At 37.0% G+C, this 24,875-nt stretch overlaps 1 protein-coding gene across 8 annotated transcripts in view; it reads left to right on the top strand.

Annotated features, from left to right (window-relative positions):
- Positions 1-24,875, top strand: part of SLMAP (sarcolemma associated protein) — a 141,318-nt gene that overhangs the window by 41,252 nt on the left and 75,191 nt on the right. For all 8 annotated transcript variants that reach the window (XM_074198887.1, XM_074198885.1, XM_074198891.1 and 5 more), the window contains one exon: positions 17,108-17,255. In XM_074198887.1, the coding sequence (XP_074054988.1) occupies positions 17,108-17,255 (148 nt within the window). The remainder of the gene's footprint in view (positions 1-17,107; positions 17,256-24,875) is intronic.

Here is a 24,875-nt window from a genome sequence, read left to right as displayed (position 1 = left end):
CTTCCCCTCTCTTCCATTCTCTCCTGGATTTGCCCTCTTCTTTCTATATTCAAATGAACTTTCTCTTGTAACAAGAATAACAACAATAAAAAAGAAAAGCAGAATAAAAGCACTCCTGTATCAGCTTTGTCTCCCAAAGGTTGCAGCCTTACACATTCATTCTTTGTTTTCTAACTTTCTGGTGAATAGGATGAGGTGCGTTTATTTGTCTTGCTTCCAGGACTCAAGTTTAGTGCTTAGAAATTACACAGTATTCAGTTTTACTGTCTTGATTCTGTTTATTTCACTAGAACAAATGCCCTTGAAAGAGCAACTTTAGGGGCTGCTAGGTGGCACAGTGGATAGAGCACCAGCCCTGGAGTCAGGAGTACCTGGGTTCAAATCTGACCTTAGACACTTAATAATTCCCTAGCTTGTGGCCTTGGACAAGCCCCTTAACCTCATTGTCTTGCAAAAGCAAGCCCCTTAACCTCATTGCCTTGCAAAAGCCTTTAAAAAAAAAAAGCAACTTTAGTTGGTTTTAAATTACATGTATTTTTAAAAACTACTATCTATTTGCATATGTTTAGGTACAAACATGCTATTGTGTTTGCACAACTCTAGTAAGTCTGATCACCAGTGTCCTACAACCATAACAATAAACTCCTATTTAGCCCAGTCTGGAATCATTGGCACTGAAGTTCTCCCTAGAATTCTATGTGTCTAATCGGACCCTACTCAGTTCCAGTACTTTGCTCTCTAGCCATGTTCTTATTCTTTACCATGTGCTTCTCCAACAGGGCACTCTAAATCTTTCCATGAGGTTTAGTGTTCTCTTCTTTCCTTCTCCCTTTCCATTAATAACTCTGGGATCAGTATTCAGATCATCACTGCCATTCCTGGAAAAGACATTTTAATCACTTCACTCACCACCATCTCTGTTATTTCTGCAACCAAAATGCCACTCTGGCTGTCTCTTTCTTATTACATATTGATTGTTTTCTTCTATTATTAGTTTAGCAGAGTGCCTAAATATGTAAGCTCTTAGTAGGTGATTTTTCATTCTTTCAATGAAAACTCAAAAATGGTCTAAGAATTAATGGGCAACTCAATATCAGCAGGTGGGTCTTAGTAGAGGACTCAGAAATCTGTAGAGGGGAACAAGTCTCTGAATTGAACTCTTTGAGGTGACTCTTGCGGTCAAAGGAAAGGAGGTAGGGATGAGGAAGATCTTAAAAAGACAGAAAGAATGGAGATAGGATAGCCAAAGGACTTTGGTCTTGTCTCCGTGGCCTCTGCTGTAATTACTGTAGGTTGTTGAAAGAAGAAAGATTTAGAGCAGTGGCTCTAGGGGAAAAGACACAGGGAATTCACTGTGGTTCAGCAGAAAGTTTATTTGATAGCAACAAAAACTCAACTATTATGAATTTTTAGTGAATAGAATCAGCTTCATTTTGCAGCTTGGATAATTTTTTCATGGAAAAATAATAGAACATGGACAAAAATTGCCTGGATAAGAAGGTATGGAAGGGTTATAGTTGATCTTGGTTGCTGGAGGGAATAGCCCTTGGAAGTTATACATACCTGGCATCTGTTATCTGTCTCATCAGAGTGACTACCACCTCCATTGGTACAAGCAGATAGCAAAAAAATAGTTCATTCTTTGCAACTCTTGCCCATGCACCTCCTTAAATTATAAACTATGCAAAAAGGACATTGAAAACCTTCCCATCAGTCTTTTAGTATTTTGTGGGCACCAGAAAGGCAGCATCCAGTCATATCCAGTCTTGGTCAATGACTTGGCTTGCCACCTACTCCAAGTGTATGTTTCTTGAATTGTATGTTTGATGCTGTTTTTGGTTGAATCCAGTGACTTTTCCCAGCTTTGTTCTTTGTAGTGTTCTTTCTAACTTTTCTGTAAGTCCCTTGGGTCTGGGTAGGATAGGTCCCTTGTAGTTGTTAGTGCAAATAGTTTTTATTTTGTTCTCCCTCCATTTTCATCTTTAAAGATCCCTGGGATAAATTTACTTGGCTGAATGCTTTCTAAGTCTTTAAATTTGTTTTGCCCTCCACCATTTTTTCTCTTTTTGTAAGAAGATAACTGTTAAAATAATCCATCAACCTTATTAGTAAGATTTTTGCAAATAAGTTTATATTCTAACTTGTAGCCTTTGGAAGCCATCTCTCTAAGACCGATGGAGGCATTTTCTTTTGATTAATGTCCATTGGTTAAATTTATGGGTAACTTTAGTTTGTAAATTGTTTGTTTCAACAGGTCAGAGTTTAATTGCTTCATTTGCATGGCATTTTCCCCCTAATTTATAAGATTTATTTCAGTCCTAGCTATGATAAATCTGTGATATGACTGAGCACAGCTGATTCAGTGAAAGCTCATAAAGAATAAAATAAATTATATTTGAATTGGTATTCGTCATTTCCAGCACCCTTGTATATGGGTTTTTTTTTTACTATATCTTCCAATTTTTCCCAGAGTAGTATTAAACTCAGACATTCACAAGCCAGATTTTCAATATTGATTGGCAACCTGCTCCATATTTCCAACCTCAGCAGGTTTGCCTCCCCTCCTTAGGCAATTGTATTTCTCTCTTCTGGAGACTTATCAAACTGGTGCTGGGCTTTCTATGGCTACCACTACAGGAGATCAGATCTCCCCAATTTAGGTGATCCCTTAACCTCATTCTCACCATATATACATATACATCATCAATCTGACTGGGTGTTTTTTTTTTTAATTTTCCAAAATAAATTGTCTTCACTTTTATTTGCATTTTCCTCAATACTGGTTGTGGTTTCTACACTGAATGTGTTGGCTGTTCAGTGATGGGAACTAGAACCACTACAAGAAAATGATAACAGAGATATTTGCAGGGTCAGCTCTTCAATAGCTTACATTAGCATAACTCTTTTTTTTAAATTAAATATTTTATTTATTTTGTTTTTGTTTTAGGGTTTTGTTGTTTGTTTTTTTGCAAGGCAAATGTGGTTAAGTAGCTTGCCCAAGGCTACACAGCTAGGTAATTATTAAGTGTCTGAAGTCAGATTTGAACTCAGGTACTCCTGACTCCAGGGTCACTGTGCCACCTAGCCGCCCCTAGATTTTATTTATTTTGAGTTTTACAATTTTTTCCCCAATCTTACTCCCCTCCCCCACCCCCCACAGAAAGCAATCTGTCAGTCTTTACTTTGTTTCCATGTTGTACATTGATCCAAATTGAGTGTGATGAGAGAGAAATCATATCCTGAAGGAAGAAACATAAAGTATAAGATATAGCAAGATCAGACAATAAGATATCAATCTTTTTTTCCTAAATTAAAGGTAATAGGTTGATCATCACCCCCATGTTGCTGTTAGGGTGTACAATGTTGTTCTGGTTCTGCTCATCTCACTCAGCATCAGTTCATGCAAGTCCTTCCAGGCTTCCCTGAATTCTCATCCCTGCTTGTTTGTTTGTTTGTTTGTTTCTTTCTTTCTTTCTCTCTTTCTTTCGTTTTCAGTTCTCCCAATCTTACTTCCCTGCCCCCACCCCGTTTGTTATATGCACGTTTTCATTGCTCTTTAGGTGTAATTCCAAATAGCTCTCCAGAAAGGTTGGATGGGTTCACAGCTCCACCAACAATGTATTAGTGTCCCAGATTCCCACATTCCTTCCAAGATTGATTATTAACCTTTCTGGTCATATTGGCCCTGACTGGTTCTTTTTCAAAGAATGTGTCTTTGATCTCTTTCATTATTTCTCTCTGAACCATGTGCCATGGATTTCTTCCTGATTTTACTTTTCCCCACCCTTTCATGAAAACCACCTTGAATGTATGGTGATTTGGTTTGTAAGTTTTTATTAAATTCTTTGTAGAATTTCTCTACCACTTCATCCTTTGTGCATAAACTGCAATTATTTTCATGATTTTTTTGCAGATATATCAAAAACTGCATTATGTAGTGACCAAATGTCCACAGAAATCATGTTTGTTTGTTTGTTTTTGCATTTTGGCATATGATAAATCATAATACCCATCTCATTTTTTCCTCTCCCTGAAGAGTATCCTTCTGTTTTTTTTTTTTTAAGCATACATGCCAAGGTCAGAGTTCCAAAAGTCAAATTAAAACTTGTTGATAGTCTAAAAATTGTGATTCTTAGCACCTTTGGCCACCATCACTGCAGAAATGGAAGAGGGTTTCACAAGACTAAGAGCCATTTATTTTTTATTAAAAACTACCAGTAACCAACTTACTGGTAATCAGCTTCTCTGTAGTTAGTTAAGTTGTTGTGGGAGAGGGAGAAGAAAAAGACTAATTCCATTACTGACACATTACTGACTAGAAGTAAAAACTGATGCCAATTTGAGCTGTTCAGTTGTTTAGGACTAGTGACTCCATTTGGAAAACTGAGATAAAGAGGGTTAAGTAACTTGCCCATGGGCATATGACTATAAATTGTCTTGGGCTAGATTTGAACTCAAGGAAGATGAGTCTTCCTAACCAGTTACCCCTAGAACTTAAGCTGCTTGGAACCTTCATGACCCAATGCCACCTGTTACATATACCTGAATTGGTGTGGGGCTTTTGAGAATTGTTTGTTGACATGGCAGGGAAATCAAGTGTTTGTTGACCATGAGTTTCTGGCCTCATTCTCCCTCTTTGTTATGGTAACAGTTTTTATGTCACTTAAATTTCTGTTTTATTTGTTTATCTTACATTTTGGGGGTATTTACATTTGGGGGATATTACAAGTCTGATTGGTGCTGTTGTAATTCGAGATGCTGACATTTAGTATTTTGATCTTGTCTTCTAGTTTTATTACCTGTGTGACCTTTGATATGTTTGAACCCTAACTATTGAAAAAAATAGCTAATTCAAAAATCTGGTACCTAAAGTCCTTTATACTTCTGACAGTCCTGTGTTTCATGTTCTAACAGTCACTTCTGGCTTTGACATTGTATGCTGTATGTTCTCAGGTTCTTCCCAGATCTATCTGAAGACCCTTACGGCCTTGAACTTGATTCTCTGTCCTCAGAGGGCTCTTTGTTGTTAGTCACAGAACTGTATGGGGTTTCACATCTTTTTTATCAACTGCCCAAGTAAAAGATGAAATATAATAGTCTTGGAACTAGGCCTCGAGTGATTTGATGTGGCAGCAGGAGAAGGCTCTTCTTGGAGGACCAAAGTAGAACTAGAGGATGAAACCAAGATGGGGAGAGCAAACACCACAAATTGGGAGTAGTCGAGTTGGATTAAGAGCAGGAGCAATTCAGTTCCCAATTTTGCTTCAGATTACTGAGCAGGAGAGCATTGTATGTTACAATTTAGAGATGGTGGAATCCATTAGGAGACTCCAAAAGAGTTAACACTCCTCAGTTAATAAGCCTTTACGTTTTCCCCTTGCCTTTTTTTCTCAATCCCAGCTGAAAGACAAAGAAAAACCAAATACCAAAGTGCAGCCAAACAAAACAAATTTCTATGTGGACTATGTCCAAAAATGTGTATGTCTCATTCTGCATCTTGAGTAATTAGGAGGCTTTTAGGAGTAATTTAGTTGAGAGACAGTTGAAGGCAGGCATCTATGAAGTGGTCAAGCCAGGTATCCTTCATTAAGTGTTGTCTGAATCTTGAGGTGGTAAGGGGAGGAACTCTGTTGAAAAGAGAGATGGACATTCAACTTAGATCAGTGCATATCATGGAAACAATGTAAAGACTAACAGATTGCCTTCTGTGGGGGGGGGAAGAAGCAAGATTAGGGGGATAATTGTAAAACTCAATAAATAAAATCTTTCATTGAAAAAAAGAAAAGAAGAGAATTTTGAGAATGAGAGAAGACCTTTTGGGTGCTTTTTTTTTTAGATTAGAAATGTTTGCAACTGGGAGATTAAAAAGAGATAATCAATTAAGCAAGGTCCTCTGTGAGTCTGGAAAGGGAAAGAGGGAAAGAACAGATGAAAAAACAAATGAGAATTTTTTTACCTATTTAAGAAACTCAGAGAAACTGAGACTTCTCTGCTACCTAGGGAGCAAGTGTCAAAGCCTTCTGACCTTTCTGCCTCATATCATCAAGGCCATGTAACACCTGCCACTAGGAGGCACTTAATCAGTGTGTATTGGTTGATTGATTAATCTTCTGGGATTATCCAAGCCCTTCTGATTTTAGGTCCTCAATGGAGACGGGCCTCACTGGGTACAAAGCATCTTAGAACTAGAAGGAAACTCAGAAGGCATTGGTCCAATTCTTCCACTTTATAGAGGAGGAACCTGAGAGAGATCCAGAGAGATTTTGTTTGAATATTAAATATTTTTTAAATGCAACAATATCAGAAATGAATTGTATCTTAAGAGTTGGAAAGAAGAGTAGTCATGTAGTTTAGTCCTTCCATTTTATTTTTAATAGGTGTCCTGTTGCCTTCTTTTTTTTCTTTTTTGCAAGGCAGTGGGCTTAAGATATTTGCCCCAAGTTACACAGCTAGGTAATTATTAAGTTGGATTTGAACTGAGGTCCTTCTGACTCCAGGGCTGGTGCTCTATCCACAGTGCTGCCTAGCTATACCCCTCCCCCATGCCTTTTTACATTACAGTCTTTTATCTTCCACCATCCTGCACTAAAATAAGTTTTCTGTTGTAGCTAAGAAAAGTAGTTAAGCAAAAATTTAATGGTTAGATTTTTCAAGGCAATGGGGTTAAGTGGCTTGCCCAAGGCCACACGGCTAGGTAATTATTAAGTGTATGAGGTCGGATTTGAACCCAGGTACTCCTGACTCCAAGGCCAGTGCTCTATTCACTGTGCCACCTAGCCACCCCGCAAAAACTTAATGGAATGACTTCATCTGACACTCTTTGGAACGTGGAGTCCCAATCATTCTTCACCTTTCTTCTGAAAAACAGTCTAGCCACCTTATTTTAGATATATCATCCAGTCTCAGTTGGTGGCAGACCATTACTTCTCAGCTGGTCATTAGGATTTCCCTTTGTCATTGTGTTAATATTATATGAGACCAGAAATAGTTCTTTTTGTCAAGCACTGTACTTTTCTTTTGAACCTGTCTTCTCTCCAAGCATCTTGTTTCCACTCCTTTACCAGCAAACTTGTAGGGGGGAAAAATTATCTGTTCACTGTTTGCATTTCTTCATTTCTCTTTTTTGCCAGTTGAATTTTGCTTTCTACTTGACTGATACTGTTCTTTACTAGATTATCTTTTATTTCTTTATTTTATTTTTATTATATTACAACATAATTATAAAATAAGCCATGATTTCCTTGACATAGTGCAATAAAAAAGATGATTGCACATGAACCTTCAAATATACTATGCACAACATGCTTTTCCCTTCAAATATACAACATTTTTCCCCCTACCTTCCTCCCACCCTCCCCTAGAGCTGGCTAACATTAAAATACAAAAAGGGGTATATGTGTAGTAAAAATTATTCTATACATGCTTCTAATTTATCACTTCTTTCTCTGGATGCAGTTTTCTTCATATGTCCTTTATACTTAATTTGGGTATTTATAATAATCAAAATAACTTATTTCTTTTACTCAGTTGTCCTTCCAACATTATTATTCTTACTATAAAACAATGTTCTCCTGGTTCTGCTCATTTCTCTTTTCATTATTTCATGCAAGTCCTTCCAGGTTTTTCTAAGATCATTCCTCAATCATATGCTGTAAACTTGTTTAGCCATTCCTCAACCAATAGGGTCCCTGCAGTTTCCCATTCTTTGCCATTACAAAGAACTGTTATATCATTCTAGAACATATAGGTTCTTTTCCTTATTCTATAATCATCTAAGAAAAAAACTCAGTAGTGGTATTGCTGAGTCAGAGGGTTTAAGTAGTTCAATAACTTGTAGAACTTATTCCAGATTGTTCTCCAAAATGATTGGATCAGTTCACAGTTCTGTCAACAGTGAATTAGTGTCCCAATTTTTCCATATTGCCTCCAACATTTGTCACTCTCCCCTTCAATCATTTTTGCCAATTTAGTAGGTATAAAATGATATCTCAAGGTTGTTTTAATTTTCATTTCTCTATCAATAAGGATTTAGAGAGTTGTTTCATATGACCATAAATTGTTTTGATTTCTTCATTGGAGAATTGCCTGTTCATGTTTTGGCCATTTCTCAGTTAGGGAATGTAAAGAAAGGAGGTTTAGCAGTACTAGATCTTTTTTTTTTTTTTTAGATTTTTGCAAGGCAAATGGAGTTAAGTGACTTGCCCAAGGTCACACAGCTAGGTAATTATTAAGTGTTTGAGACTGAATTTGAACTCAGGTACTCCTGACTCCAGGGCTGGTGCTCTATCCACTGCACCACCTAGCTACCCCTAACAGTACTAGATCTTAAACTATATAAGTAGTAATTAATTATTAAAACTATCTGGTTTGGGCTAATAAATAGAAAAGACATACAATTTATGGTAGTAAATAAACATAATAGCCTTGTATTTGGTGAATGTAAAGACTTAAGATAAGAATTTGTTATTTGATAAAAAGTTGGGGAAAACAGGAAAGCAGAAACTGGGCATAGACTGATATCTTAGCACTGTTTATCATGATAATGTCAATGGCTACTGAACTTGATATAAAGAGAGATAAGAAAAGAAAACTGAAGATCACAAAGTATATTAATCAGTTTTAAGGAATGGCGGACAATTTATAAGTAAGAGATAGTGAGCAGAGTGAGGTATAAAAATAGGTAATTTTGATTACCCTACATTAAAAAGTTTTTGAACAAATGAAGCCAATATTAGAAGGCAAGTAGAACATTTGGGGAAATTTTTATAGACAGTTTTTCAGATAAAGGTCTCATCTAAAATACATAAAGAACTTTGTCAAATCTATGAAAATATAATTCATTTTTCAGTTGCTAAATGGTCATAGAATAAGATCATTAATTTCTAAATTTCCAACTTGTTGACTTATCTCAAATTTCATTCTCCTTGACTTTTAGGTTTTGTTGCTGTGGACAACCTCCTCCTTTGGATTTTCTCCCTCAGCTTTCATGCTCTTTGTTTACTGTTTTTTTTCCTATTTCTTTGACCAATTCTCTTCAGTCTTATATGCTAGAGATCATCTATGTTTTCTGTGTCTTACTTCCTAACCCAGAAATTCTGTAGGGTTCTATCCTCAGTCTCTTTTTTTCTCTTTATAGTGTTCTTCTATAGTGTTGAAATAGAGGTTCCATGGACTTCTCCATACAAATGGCACTTATCTTTTTTGTTTTTATCTCTTTTTAGTTCACCAGCTGCCTCCTGGAGATCTTTCATTGACAGCCCCATAAAGCATCTAAATTTCCAAAATGAAACTCACACTATCCCCTAAAGTTGTCTTTCCCCCAAACTTCCTTATTTGTGTTGAAAGTCCTGCCATTCTTCCAGGTTCTCAAACTAGCAATCTTCGCTAGATCTTTTCCTCTCCCTCAAACTCCACACCAAGTCAGATGATACATCAAAGGAGTCTATCTCTCTGTCTCTTTTATCTATGAAGGGGAAGGGAACAAACATTTATGAACCACGTGACAGGCATGCTGTTCAACTCTATAAATATTATCCCATTTGATCCTCACAGCCTTGTGAGAAAGGTGCTATTATTGCCTTTCTTCCAGGAAACTAAGGCAGACAGGTGAAATGATAGACCCAGGGTTTCAGAACCGGTAAGTTAGTATGTATTTGTGAACCTGGAAGTGTTCCTTTGAGAGTCATTGACTTTGATCCTTCCCATCTCTCTACTATTGTGCCTTCTTTCCTTGTCTTTCATCTTGGCTCTCATGGCAACTATGAATAGAACTCTGGACCCCAGGGAAAGAAGACACAGTTCAAATCAAACCCTAGATAATTAGTATCTGGATTACCTTAGGCAGATCACCTATCATCTGTCTGCCTTAGTTTCCAGAATTGTAAGATGAGAATAATAATAGACTCTCCCTTGTCAAGTGGTTGTGAGAATCAGATAAGATTATATTTATGTGGCACACAGGGTGGCACATCCTAAGGGCTGAATCAATGTTTGTTTCCTTCTCCCTTCCCCATTTTTTTCCTTCACATGACTGTGGAAAATCTTCATGGAAGCCCAGAGATGCACAGGTCATTCTTCTGCCTTGTTAATGACAACCTACACTGGTCAGTGGCTTCTTAGATGCCCATTCTATCATGTACAGATTCTGCAGCTTTTTATATCTTATTCCTAGGCTGTTGCACTGGATATCTGCTTTTTATGGAATGCAACCTCATCTTCTGTTTCACCTCTTAGGACTTTTACCGCTCCTTTTCCTTTAGCAATCAGCTCAAATACTGCCTTTTGCAAAGATGAATTGATAGACTCTTGCAACAGATTGGATTTGGTGGGTGAGAGAGTGTGGAGTGTAGGGGATAATCCCTAGGTTGCAAATCTGGTGATGGTGATGGGGAGGTTAGTGGTAAGCAGTTATTAAAAGGAAAATCTAAGAACTGGGCCAACTTGGGGGAAGAGAATAAAAGTACATTTTGGGCACACTGGATTTAAGATGTCTGCAGGTTAACCAGTTTGACATGTTTAGTAGACACTGGAGTTGCAGAACTGAAGGTCTAGGAAGGGCTTAGAGTTAGATAAATAGATCTAAGAATCATAAATTTAAGAGATAATAATTGAATGCATGGGGATTGAAAAAATTACCTAGCAAAATAGTTTAGGGTGTGAAGGGAAGAGGGAGTACCTGGTGATATATAGAATTTTATACTCAGATTTGTTTTTTAGGAATTTCTCATCTTTACTGAGATTACTGAACTGAGTTTCATATTCTTGACAAGTTAAACTTCAACTGTTAAAGTATAATCATCTCAACTGTTTTAAGAGAGGGAATTAATGATAATCATTTAACATTTATATATCATTTTGAAATTGTTTTGTACTAATATTTAAATGACATGATATCTAATATGACAATTCATAGTATTCCATCTGTTACATTATTGTTTGGCTCCAACTTGGGAAAAAGAAAATGTCTAGATTATCTATCCTATTTAGGTTCCATCTTCTTTTTGGAACAGTATGTCCCAAACATCTTAGTTTAAATGAATTAGGACTTTTAGGAAACCCCATATACTTTGGGGGAGTTCAGTCATTTTCTTGCATTGTGAAATGTCAGTACAATTTGATATTTCCCCAAGAGTTGAAGTCATTGTACAATGGGAAATAGATAAAGTCATCTTCCTAAACTCTTGTTTAGAATAGACTAAAAACCAAACTGATCTTCAAATATAGAATTATTTCCACTGTATAACGAAACTGAAAATGTGTGGTTAAAAAAAGAGACAAACAAAAAGGGTAATAGATTGAGGGACAACAAGAATGAGTAGTTTTCATTTTTCAATTTGTCTTTGGACTAACACATAGAACTGAGATTTGGGTAAAATGTTATTGTCCTTTGAAAAAATGTACGTCTAAATGTGGAGCTAAAGCTTTTTGTTTTCTCCTTTCTGTCAAAGAACCAATAAATTAAATTTATTCTTGTTCTCTACTTGTAATAAGGAAAACCCCTAATTTAGGAATTTTTTACTGCCAGAAACCACAGGGAATCAGACTAAAGACAACACATCTTGGCAAAATTTTAACAAATCTTAAATCTTATTTTCATTATAATGTTGGGAGTTTGATTGTAAAGGACTTTAAATATCAGATTTATTATTGTGTATTTTATTCTACAGGAAATAGCAAACCACCGAAGATTTCTGAGTAAGGGTATGCCATGGTTACAGCCATATTTTAGGAGTATTAATTTGGCAGCTGTGTAAAAGTGTTGATTAAAGAGGAAAGAGAACAGAAGCAGATAGATTAATCAGAAGGTATTGAAATAGTTTACCAACAGTCATGAGGATCAGAAGTATGATTAAGACTGTGTGAGTGTAGCACAGATGACTGGGAGTGATATGAAGATAGGATTAATATGATTTTCACATCTGATTGGATATGAGTTTATAAGGGACAGGAGTGTGTGAAGGGTGACTTAGTTTGAGAAAGGATGATTCTAAGATTGGCAGTGCCCTTGAGAAAAATGAACAAGTTTGAAGGAGGGCTAGGTTTTAGAATTACTTTTTAGATGTGTTGGGTTTTAGGTGATTTTGAGATATCTAAATGGATGTGTTTAACCAGCAGTTAGTTACAAAGGACTGTAGTTCTGGAGAGAAATTAGCCCTGGATCTTTATAAATTTAGTGTTTGTTTCCAAGAGATGGCACTAGAAAACAGTGTTGCATTGGTACTAAGTGGAAGAGCTAGGATTTAATCCCTTCTGACTTGCTTCTCATTGTACTGTGCTTCATTCTTTTAATTTTTCACACCATCTTTCTCTCGAAAATGGATTTGGATTTGAAACCATCTTTACCAGCTCCTCCTAGAATATCTAGTTTGCCTTATACTTGGGCTTATATGCTACTTTCTGTATGAATCCTTTCCTGATTCTCCAGCTGCCAAGGCCCTTTGAAATGACCTTTTAAAAGCTTCCAATGTTTTGTATTTACCTGTTGTTTATTCCAAGAAAATATCATCTTAAGAGCAGATATTGTTTTATTTTTCTCTTTGTGTCTCTACCTGTAGTCCAAATTGGCACTTAATAAATACTTGTTAATTGATTATAGTGAGGTGCCTACAAGTTGGGATCGCTCTCTTTGATCAACTGATTACCAACTGTTAAGTGTGACTTTGATTTAGAGGCCACAAGAACTTTTAGACTAGCTGTTTCTTTATCTTCTTTCTTCACATATGAAGTCATTCTAGGACATTCATTTCCTGCCTGACTAGTTAAAGAACTTTTAGAATATGTTACAGTGAGAACATTGCTGGGTTTTCAGTCTGTCTTAGTAGGCTTTGCCTTTTATTTCTTTGTTTGATTGTTTCTTCTTCCAAATGAAGAAGTTCCTTTCGCTAATGTTATGCAGGCAGAATTGTTCTGCTCTTTTATAGTATTTTTAAAATATTTTTTATCGATTTTTTTAATGTCACCATCATTTCCCAATATATTCCTTCCCAACTTAGAGAAGGATTCCTTATTACAAAGATTTTTTTTTTAAGGTTTTTGCAAGGCAAATGGGGTTAAGTGGCTTGCCCAAAGCCACACAGCTAGGTAATTATTAAGTGTCTGTGACCCGATTTGAACCCAGGTAGGTACTCCTGACTCCAAGGCCGGTGCTTTATCCACTACGCCACCTAGCCACCACCCTACAAAGATTTTTAAAAGAAAAAAATTAGAAAAACAATGATAAGAAGACCTCAGACTTTGGTATCAAATAATAATGATGATAATAAAAATTGTTCTCATTTCATAAAAAAGACTTAAGTAAAGCAAACTGAAGATGAAGCCGAAATAATTAACTCAACAATACAATATTTAATAAACCTATGAGCATAAATTATATGAAGAGGAATTTCCCTATTTAACAATAACTGCTGAGAAAATTCAATTTAAGGCAGTATCTAGTGTTTTTTATCATAGTAAGCTCAAGATAGGTGAATGATATTTAAGGATTATATCATTAAAAATGATAAGAAACCATCTTTGGTGTATTTGCCTCTGAAAACAAGGTTACGATGTGCCTTCCTGTGTCTCCTCTGGAAGAACAAGCTGGAGCACTATAATTACTGTGCTCACTTTCACTTTTTCTTCTTCTCATTTACACAATGTTGCAGTCGTTTTGCATATTATTTTCCTGTCTGTTTAGTTCACTTTGCATCAGTACTTAGAGCTATTATTTCCTATTTAAATCACAATCTAGAAAATTTCAAAGCTGGATGTCCAGATGAAGTTATAACTTTACTGTTACTGCTTAGCAAAAACATTCAGGAATTGCTTATTCTTTTTTTGTCAAAAATTAATGAGATAGTTTGTTTCTGCAATACCTCTTTTCCTTCCTCCTGTATTCCCCCCCCAATTACTAGTCATCTGGTTATCTGGGGTCAATCAGGAGAACCCCTTTCTTTTCTCAGCAAGTTACAGAGCCCATTTTTCTAAAAAGTAATTGAACCAAGCTCAACCATGGACTGAACTATATATATACTTTATGCCACCTTCAGCTAATACAGTGATCAAATTTCCCAAGTGTAAAATTCTTTTTATGAAGTTTTTATATTAAGTGTTTTATAGCATGGTAAATTCCATCACATTTCATAAACCACTGTTTGTCTATCCATTGATAAGCATCTACTTTATTCCCAGTTCTTGACTATTAAAAAAAAATCTCGGAGGCTCCTCGGTGGTACAGTGAATAGAGCACCGGCCCTGGAGTCAGGAGTACCTGAGTCAGTGCAGCCTCAGACACTTAGTAATTGCCTGGCTGTGTGGCCTTGGGCAAGCCACTTAACTCCATAGCCTTGCAAAAACCTAAAAAAAAAACAAAAATAAAACTTCTATTAGTGTTTTGTTTTATATTGACTCTCTTTGACCTGATCCAAGGGAATATTTTATAGGAAGACAAAATAATAACAAATTTCATTTGGAGGAATTAAGGATAAGAATTTCAAGGGAAATGATTTTTAAAAGTTAGAGTGATGGGGGATTAGTATTGTTCCAACTCCACTCTGTACTGCAAGGAGTAATTATTATTTTTTTTTAGGGGTTTTTTTTTTTTTTGCCAGGCAGTGGGGTTAAGTGGCTTGCCAAGGCCACACAGCCAGGCAATTACTAAGTGTCTGAGGTCTGATTTGAACTCAGGTACCCCTGACTCCAGGGCCGGTGCTCTATCCACTATGCCACCCAACTGCCCCTTGCAAGCAGTAATTATTAAAAAGTAGATCAGTAGAACAGACTAGATTATAGTTGAATCAGAAATGACTGAAATCAACAACTCAGATAAATCCCAGCAACATAATTATTTGGGGATGAACTGCTGAAAAAACTGGATAGCAATTCAGTGGCAGTTGGAATTCTGCCAACTCTAATACATCAAAATAAGCTTAAAAGTTAGAGGTCACTTGTACATTGAAGATCCTAGGTATGAAAGATGAGAGAACCAAATTATGTCCCTTGACCAGCTATGGCCAGGGAGAATCGGTCAGTGACCATGCATTCATTTAATCCTTATTACCTGGCATCTATTCTGCTATGTACTGGGCATGGGACAAAGGCTCTGACTATGGCTCAGACAAGAAGATACTAAATTCTTGAACCAACAAAGGATAGAGATGATCATAGCTCATTTTTGTTCCTTGAAATTGAAAAGTTTTTACACAAACTCAGCTAGCAATTAGGTTAAGAAAAGTAGGTGGTTGAGAAAAACTTCTTTGCATCAGATGTCCTAAGTCCAATACATTATTTCTGTTAATAAATAGTTATTGACTGACTTGAGAGAACAAATACAATCTATTGTCCACAAAAAATAAAAAAAAATTTCCCTTTGCATAATTGGTCTGCAGATGGGAATAAATAATTCTCAAAAGGGGAATAATTGCAAGTTATTAGCCAACTATGTGAAAGATTGCTGCAGATCACTAAGAAAGTCAGACATGTAATTAAAAGCAGCTGACAAAAAATAGAAATAACCAACGTTGGAGAGGCTGTTGAAACACAAGGACACTCAAATATACTTGTGTTTTCTGTCAACTGGCCCAGCCATATTGGAAAGCAATTTGGATTTATTCTAAGAAAATGACCCTTTGCAACTTCAAGTCTTGGAGAGCTGTCTGGGTGTTGAGGAGTTAAATGATTTGAGCCGAGTTTGATGGGGTGTGTCAGAAGTGGGGTTGGAGCTCAAATGGTCTTGACTTTGAGGTTTCTCTGTCAATCAGAGCATAGTCTTCTCTCTGTTTTACAATTTTTCTTTTTTTTATTATTAAGACCTCGACAAGCTTCAACTTAATCTTGTAAAAAGAAGACTAGGAAAAAAAAGTCTTGTATTATGAAAGCATGACTCTCTGAAGTATATGCCAAGTTTAAGAGAGTAGTTCCTACACTGCCGTGCTTGGCATTTTGCACCTGTGGTGCATGAACTCTTTGCCAAGAGGTGGGAAGCAGGAGAATCACTCTCTTTTGAAGAGGCAGGAGTTAGTTTTTAGAAGCTAATTGGAGAAGTTTATTGCATTTCAGCACCTGTTACAATTATATACACCATAAAAGACATTATCGTAATAGAAATTTAGCTAGATAGCAGCATTTATTGATGTTGATAGCTTAATATTACCTATTAACCTAAAATCAGTTTCCCTAATGTCAAGAATAAAACAGCACTTTGAGTTATCCTAGAAAATACACTAAGAAAAGTTAGCCCAGAATCGGGTGGAAAGATGCAGTATTTGGATCTGGCTTTCAAATTTTGTGAATCTAGTGATGCAAACCCATTTTTTTCTTTTATGTAGTTGTTGGTCTCATTGGTCTTGAAAGTCTCTTCTGCTATAAATTTGCAACCTTGAAATCTTAGAGAGGCTCCAAGTTTGAACTGATGTTAACTAAAGAATGAATGACTTTGAAACCCAGACCCTTTTTCTATATGTAGTTTTTTAGATCAATAATATATTCATCAGAATTTGTACCATGGGGCTGAGGCGAAGTTATAGAATTAGCAAATGTCCAGGCTTACTACATTTTACAAAAGATGTACATGTATGTGTGACTGTGTGTGTGAGACAGAGAAAGTTAGTTGTATCCTTAAAACTCAAAGCTTTGAGAGACAAAATGCCAGAATCAGCTGAATTCACAGATGAATTTTAACAGTTATTCAAAGAACAACTAATTTTAATATAATCCAAACTGCAAAAGTGAAAAAAGATGTGATTCTATTAGATTTCTTTTATGAGAGAATCCTTATTTTTAAAATTGAGTTATACATATCTGACTTTGTGAGACCATTTGGGATTTTCTTGGCAAAGATACTGGAGAGGTTTGCCATTTCCCCCTTCAGTTAATTTTAACATCTGAGACTGGATTTGAATGTAGGAAGAGGGAATCTTCTGACTGAAGACCCAGCACTCTATCTACTATGCCACCTAGCATCTGACCTCAGATGTTTAACTAGCTGTGGGACCCTGGGTTGGATATGATTGGTTTCAGTTGTTTGACTGAACAATGGCATTAGCAAATATATATATATATATATCCTCTTATAGATCTGTGGCTGTTATAGCTACGTTATCATCCAAACCTTTTCATTTTGTTTTTTCAGTTTTATCTTCAAGACACTAAAAGTAGTAACGGTACCTTTATAAATAGCCAGAGATTGAGTCGAGGATCTGAAGAAAGTCCACCATGTGAAATTCTTTCTGGTGATGTTATCCAGTTTGGTGTAGATGTGACCGAAAACACACGAAAAGGTAAGAGTGTGGGTGGATTGAAATGACTGTGATATGCATTCTACATGCTATGTATTTAATAGCTCCAACCTAGATCACTGTCTGAGAAAACTCCATTTGTCCAGAAGACCCAGGGTCTCTTCTGTTCTTTTTGAGTTATTCACCAAGGGGGACCTGGGATGTATTGACTTTATGAAAATCAAGATAGCCCAGTCTCCTGGTGTTAGAAACTGGTGAATCCTGGGTTAAGATTGCCTGCTATGTGGTGGGATAAAGCAGTTGGTTGGCATTTCTTTGAATTCTTACAGAGTTGTAAAAGTGACCTATCATGTTTTTTAAAAGGAAATTAGAGACTTCCTTTAGTATACTGGACCCCCCTCCCTTACTTGGCTAATTTCCATTTACTATTTCAGAGCAAACTGAGCAGAATTAATTAATTAATGGAAAAAGCAAAGATTTTTAATGAGAAACCCGAGTTTGTGTCATTTCTTCCAACCCCTTCCCCAAGACTGTTTCAGTTATATTTAAGCTTTTTTATGGGATTATCCATCTAGGTTCTTGAATGTCATCAATAAAAAACTTTATATTGGAAAAATATATTTTAAGAATTATGGTTGGTTGGTAACCAGGAAAAGTCCCAGTGCTACAATTTCTTTTTTCCCTCTCTTGGAGTTTTTGATCCCCCTTTTACCGCATCAACTGACCCAGTTGGTTCTGGAGCACCAACAGTGACAAAGATAAGGACTGAAGGGAGGGAATCTTTGAATATCTCTCCCCTCCCCCCTTTAATGTTTCTTTGATTGGAGCTCTCATGATCTCCTCAGCCTTGTTTCAGCCCCTCACCACCCCCTTTTAAAAATCCTCCTCATCATTTCTCTTCACCTGTTCTGTTTTAGGTGTATTTACACTTCCCAAAACTTAAATATGAGCTTTTTTAAAAAAATGATAAAAATGAATATTACTTGAGTCTTTGTCTACACACAGACCATTAGGAACTGTGTAGACTTTACCCATAGGGTTTGGATTTAGGTAAAAAAAGTTTAGGAGGAATGGTTTTTTAAAGCCCATCATGTTTTTCTTATTATTCCTAATAATAAACTTTGAAAATCTTGGGCTGTGTTATTCTTCAGGGGAGAAGTTGGGAGATTCTTCTCCATTCCTACATAAAAACCTTGATTGCAAGTTCCTGGGGCAACAAATTTTTTTTTTATAAGGCAAATGGGATTAAGTGGCTTGCCCAAGGCCACACAGCTAGGTAATTACTAAGTGTCAGGTACTACTGACTCCAGAGCCGGTGCTTTATCCACTGTGCCACCTAGCTGCCCCATGGGGCAACAAATTGAAAGAAAAGTGTATCAGCTAGTACTTGGGACTCCCAGAAAATGATAAAAGGGGTGACTAGAACCACTGAAAAATATGCCTGGAAATTTTTACTAGTTAGGAGACTAATTTCCTATTACTTTCCTGTCCTCCTTCCTCTTGACTTATAGCTTTGAAGAATTCTTAGCTGTTTCTTGGTTTCTTGTCTCTCCCTTACCTTATTTATTACCTTAAATATTATTCACAGTGTGATGACTCCTAGGCCCCTTCCCAGAATGGGTTTTAAATGGCTAATATAAAAATACATTTGATTACAAAGGAGATAATTATGTGGAAATAGCTGTCAGCAGATTAGAAAAATCTGTTCAAAGTTTTCCTCTTGTCTTCTCAGTCCAAAGAGCTTTTACTTTGCTTCTCTTTCCCCCTACTCCTTTTTTCAAGCCAAAAGTCCCCCACTAGTCTGGTTTAGGAGGGGGAGTTCCCTATGCCCAGTGATCAGTGTAGAGGAGATGGAAGAGCTGCTCTTGAAGCTTTTCATAGAAACACTGCGTAGCTGGTGGACATTTAGTATAGTACTGGGCTTTGGGCACCTTAAGGATTAAATGGGTTCTTGTGGACACTATTTATTCATTTATTTGTTTATCATTATAAAGATTTATTTATTTTGAGTTTTACAATTTTCCCCTAATCTTACCCCCCCCCCCCCCCAGTAGGCAATTTATCAGTCTTACATTGTTTCTATGGTATACATTGATCCAAATTGATTGGTGGACACAATTTCTTAGAGTTATTTCCGTGGCTAAATTTATTCTGATTTTATAGACTTAGGGAATACAAAATCTGTTCACAATTTATAGATCTTCGTCAATTTTTTTCTGTCTCTAAAACCATGATTCTACTTATTAATTTGGTAATTTTTGAGGGAGAATGATAGTGATCTAGAATGCTTTATGAATACACTATACATGTGTATGCTAATCAACACTATTCAGCTATTAAGTAGTACGGTGGAAAGAATACAGGATATGAAGTCAGAGGGCTGAGTTTTGGTATCTCAACTCTTTTTCTTAATTTTTAATTTATTTAAGGCAATGGGATTAAGTGGCTTGCCCAAGGCCACACAGCTAGGTGATTATTTAGTGTCTGAGGCCCCATTTGAACTCGGGGACTCCTGACTCCAGGGCCGGTGCTCTATCCACTGCGCCACCTAGCTGCCCTAATATCTCAACTCTTAATGCCTACTATTCTGGTTTTAGACACATCCCCTTTCTGGACCTTAGTTTTCCTTATTTGTAAGATAGTGGATTTACACTAGATGCTTCTTATGGTCCTTTTTCCCTTTCACTCTTCAGTCTTATGTTTTCTGATACTGTGAAATACTTGTCAGCTTTAGATGGTGTGAACTTTTCTCACCTCAATTAGTGATCATTTGATAAATATTTCATGACAGGCATTATCAGGACATTTTCTTATGCTTAATGTTATTGTAGCCCTTAAATGTTAACCTCATCTTCCCTATTTTCTGCCATGAATTGTTTGATTGCTATATGTAGACAATCTGCTTAGTATCCAAGGGAAAGAAAGGAAAGTGGAGCAGAAAGAACAGGGAGATGTGGTGTCCAGGAACCTGAAATCATAACTGTCACTCACTGTTTGAGCGGTGTTAGGTAAAGTACTTCACTCTTCTGGACCTCAGCTTCTTCTTCAGTAAAATGAGAGTGTCCTTGACAGCCAGCATCTCCTCGAAATCCTTTGGGATGCATGAGAAATCAAGATGCACTTAACCATAGAACAGTCATTCATTCTGCCATTGGTCTTCATGAGATTTGAGCATGAATAAATGAACAGGCTTCAGTTCATGTATATAATTAAGAAAAAACTTTTTGGGGCAGCTAGGTGGCGCAGTGGATAATGCACCGGCCCTGGAGTCAGGAGTACTCGGGTTCAAATCCTGTCTCAGACACTTAATAATTACCTGGCTGTGTGGCCTTGGGCAAGCCACTTAACCCCATTTGCCTTGAAAAAAAAACCTAAAAGGAAAAAAAGAAAAAACTTTTTTGTTCTGATGTAAATTCTAAATAGCAAAAAGTGAAAATTTGTGGTTGTATTGAACATACATGCCTTATTTATCTATGTTGCTAGAGTTTCATCAACTAGCTTATTCAAAGGGGAAGGGAGGATGGAGGGAAAATTACCACATTCTTTTGCTCTCTTTCCTGGCACCAGCCTGAGGATACTGGATTTTAGGAAGGGCTGACTCCCACTGGTGGGCACTGTCATCACGCCATCATTTTCAAAAGGGAGTTGGCAGTAGAGGAGGGAAGGAAGGAGAGCGTTTCAGACATGGGACACATCCAGAGAAAATGTGAGATATATAGTCATCTTTGTGGGCTCTCCAAAGGCCATACTGGAATGAAGAGTTCATGTTGTGAAGTAAGGAAAGGGAGGAGGGGGTCACATAATGAAGGATTTTGAATGCCCAGCACAGCTTTTTGTAATTGATCCTGGACATGATTGTGAACCACTGGGAGTTCATTGATTAGGGGAATGACATGATGTGATACGTACTTTAGAAAAATCACTTTGGTCACTGAATGAAGACTAGATCAGAGTTTGTAGTTGTTGGGAACCTTGACTAGGGTTGGGGATTGTACAAGAGAAGAGGAGATATATTCTTGAGGTGCTGCCAGGGAGATCTCTATAGGCCTTGACACCAGCTTGGATAGGGGACTGAAAAATAATGAGAAATCTAGGATGACTCCTAAGTTGTGAACCTGAAGGCTTGGGGGGGGGGGGATGGTGTTGTCCTTGACAGCAAAAGGGAAGGTGGTTGGGGAATTAAGGGAAAAGACTAACAGTTCTGTATCATATTCAGGGCTTTTGACTCACTTTCAAAGATGTCTACTGAATATCCATTGTTAGATATCTAAACACCAGTTGATGAAGTAAGATTGGAGGTCAGCAGAGAAGTTTGGACAGGTTTAGTCAATTTGATTCCTCTCTGCATAGAGATTGTAATTAACTTCGTGGGAACAGATGAGACCACCGTGTAAAGTGATTAATAGAGATTGAAGAGGGCCCAAGTCAGAAAACTGGGACACCTATTGTTAGAGTATCATATGGATGAAGATTGAGTAAAAGAGATCAAGGAGTGATCAGAGAGAGGGAGGAAGGTGGAGGAGAGAGAGAGAGAGAGAGAGAGAGAGAGAGAGAGAGAGAAAGACTTGAGTGAAGAAAGGAAAGTAGGAAGAAAGAAAAAATAAATAATGGAAGAAAAATCTAGAGAGAAGGGTCAAATGAAATAATTATAGAAGCTCTGTTAAGCCTGAAGGAAGGACTATCTTATGTGAGATAATGTGAGCAAACCCATTGTCAATTGCTCAATAAAGTGGCCATCTTCTGTAGATTATTTGAAGAAAAAAGGCCATGCAGGTGAAGAATGACAAAGTTCTTACCACAAAGCTGTACAAAAATTAAATTTTTGGAATGCATTTGAGTTGTTCAAGTATGTTGTAACTCTAAATTTTAAAATTAGTGTTTGAAGAGTTTGCAGTTTTATTTTGTCACTTTGAAACAACTTGAGCAAAAATTACATTCAGGCTGTATAACTTTTGTACCTAGCTGTACCAGGGCCTGGTATCTTTTACTTAAAGTTGTACTTCTTACTTATGTATCTTTCTTGAGTTTATTCTATACATTTTTTGATATGTATCATATTGATCCTCCTGACTTCAAAGGTTATTTGACTTTCTCATGTTACTTCCGAAATGACTGAATATTCTGGAGGATATAATGACCAGAAATTGCCAAAGATAACCAAATGTGCTTGTTTCTACCTCCTTTGCATTAAAGTCAGTAAAATACATTGTTAAAGTCCAAGTCAAGAATTTTAGTACAGCCTTGAATTCTATTGAGGAAGGCAGGCAGATGTGCCGTAATTCATCCTGCTATTATCTTGTAGATGAATTGTGGTTATTCAATCACAAAGAAATTGTAGAGTTAGGACTAGAAAACTATTCTCAGCAATTATGGATATTTGTGTTTTATATATATAAATCTTGGTTATTATTTTACAAAATACAAAACTTTTTTGCAGCAAAACAGTATTCATATTATGAAGCAGTAAATTTTGATTTCAAGAAAGCTTATATAATAGACACTACACATAGTGTTCAAAATTGTCCATCTTTGGGGCGGCTAGGTGGCGTAGTGGATAAAGCACCAGCCTTGGAGTCAGGAGTACCTGGGTTCAAATCAGGTCTCAGACACTTAATAATTACTTAGCTGTGTGGCTTTGAGCAAGCTACTTAACCCTATTTGCCTTGCAATAAAAAAAATTGTCCATCTTTTCTTCCTTGTAGGTTTTATTCTGTTCTCTAGGCATACTGTTTATTTTTTCCTTCTCACTTTTCTGCAGGACAGCTTTAATTAAGTATGGATGTGTGTGTGTGTGTGTGTGTGTGTGTGTATACACACAGGCATATACATATACAAACATATATAGGCAGATATACACTTAAACACACATATACATTTACTCATCTACAAACACACATATTTTATCTGTATGTTTTTATATATATACTCCCCCACATATGCATAGATATTAGATACATATTCACATATATATATATTCATCTATAAATATATACATATATCTTTATATATCTATATAAAGCTTATATGCATCTCATTTTCTTTAACATTTCCTGCAAGCAGTAGCCCTCCTCATTCCTCTACTCTACTTCTACTTGCTATTGCCTTTCACAGTATCCCTTCCTTCCACACCTTTCTATACCCCCCTTTTACACCTTTCTATATATCCTCATATCCTATTCCTTTATCCTTTAACTCATTACACTTTCTATCCCTTCTTGTTTCTTTATGAATTTAGAAGGCTTTTATAGCTATATTTGTTTGTGTATATGTGTGTGTATAATTCCCTCTTTTTTGTGTGTGTAGTTTTTTTTTTTTTTTTTTTGCAAGGCAGTGGGGTTAAGTGATTTGCCCAAGGTCACACAGCTAGGTAGTTATTAAGTGTCTGAGGCCAGATTTGAACTCAGGTTTTTTTAAGTTCCTTTATGAATTCTTTTTGAATAGGTAGCCATTTGAAGTTACTCTCTGAGATAGGAGAGACTTTTTTTTTTTTGCTTTAGCATCATTTCCTGAAGATGAACCCCATTCTTCTCTATTCCCATAGTCTCTTGTCTGTTGTTGGTTTTTTCCCCTTTGCCTGCTCCTTTTACAAAAAAAAATTTTTTTGAGTAGCTTTTTCTTACATTCACCCCTGGTCCTGTGGTGTGGGAGTGGTGCCTCTGGCCTCAGGAGCATTGTCCTGGCCCCAACCTTTGCATTCTTTTCCCCTTCCAAGCCACAGCTGGGGCCCCTCCACACACTCTGCTGGAAATGATTTTATTCCCTGAGAACCTTCCAGTGGCTATAATCCTCAGTTCTTCCCTCTGGTCTGAACTCAAGACCAAGAACTTTGTTCTCCTTTAAGTGTCAACAGCCCCATGCCACTGCTTCTGCACTCACTGCTCAGGACTGCTTCTCACCTGCATTCAGTTGGCCCTGGAGTCCCTTACCAGGGGACCTCTTTCCCCTCTGAAATGCCTTCCTCCTCAAAGGAGGAGGTCTGTCTGGGAGGTGAAGATTCTTGTGGCTGAGGTGGAGACTACCTCCCAACTCGGCTGCCGTTTCATGGAGATGTTTGCATTTCACTCAGCTAGTGGAACTTCCGTTGGGGATCTTTCTTTATATCTTCTCCAGTTGTCCCAGAAGGGACACTGTACCTTCTCTGCTTGTTCCAAAAGAGGAACAGTTTTGTCAATCTACTTTGACACTGAGGTGTTTTGTGACTTTTGGTGGAAGAAATCTGGAGAGCTTGGAATTTTCAAATCTACTCTGTCATTTTCCCAGAATCCTCTTCCATTCTATGGATAGTGATAAAGTGGTGCCTCCTTTACATGAGATTTGTTATGACTAAAATAATGCCTTACTTTTATTCTGGCAAGGAGCTTTTTCCAGCATAGCAGGGGTGATACTTGGACAACAGTTTTATGGCTCGTGGACAGACTTGTAACTAGTAGCCTATCTGGATAGGTAGCACTGTGGCTGGCTGAGGCAGTGGAGGGATTCCCTCAAGTGGAATGGGCACATTGGGATTGATCATCATTACATTTTGGTTGTGGTACAGTTATGTAAACTTGAGAAAGGTTTGGGTTTAAGTGCTAGGGATTAAAGAACAGAAGTAATATCTTTTAATTTTCCTTGCTTCTAACCGACCATTATCTTGGATGCATTTATTGTTTAGTATAGATT

Source organism: Macrotis lagotis, chromosome 8 (genome assembly GCF_037893015.1).
Source record: "Macrotis lagotis isolate mMagLag1 chromosome 8, bilby.v1.9.chrom.fasta, whole genome shotgun sequence".
In the NCBI taxonomy this organism is placed as follows: Eukaryota; Metazoa; Chordata; class Mammalia; order Peramelemorphia; family Peramelidae; genus Macrotis; species Macrotis lagotis.
Note: the sequence above shows the minus strand (reverse complement) of the source record. Positions and strands in the feature narration are given on the sequence as shown.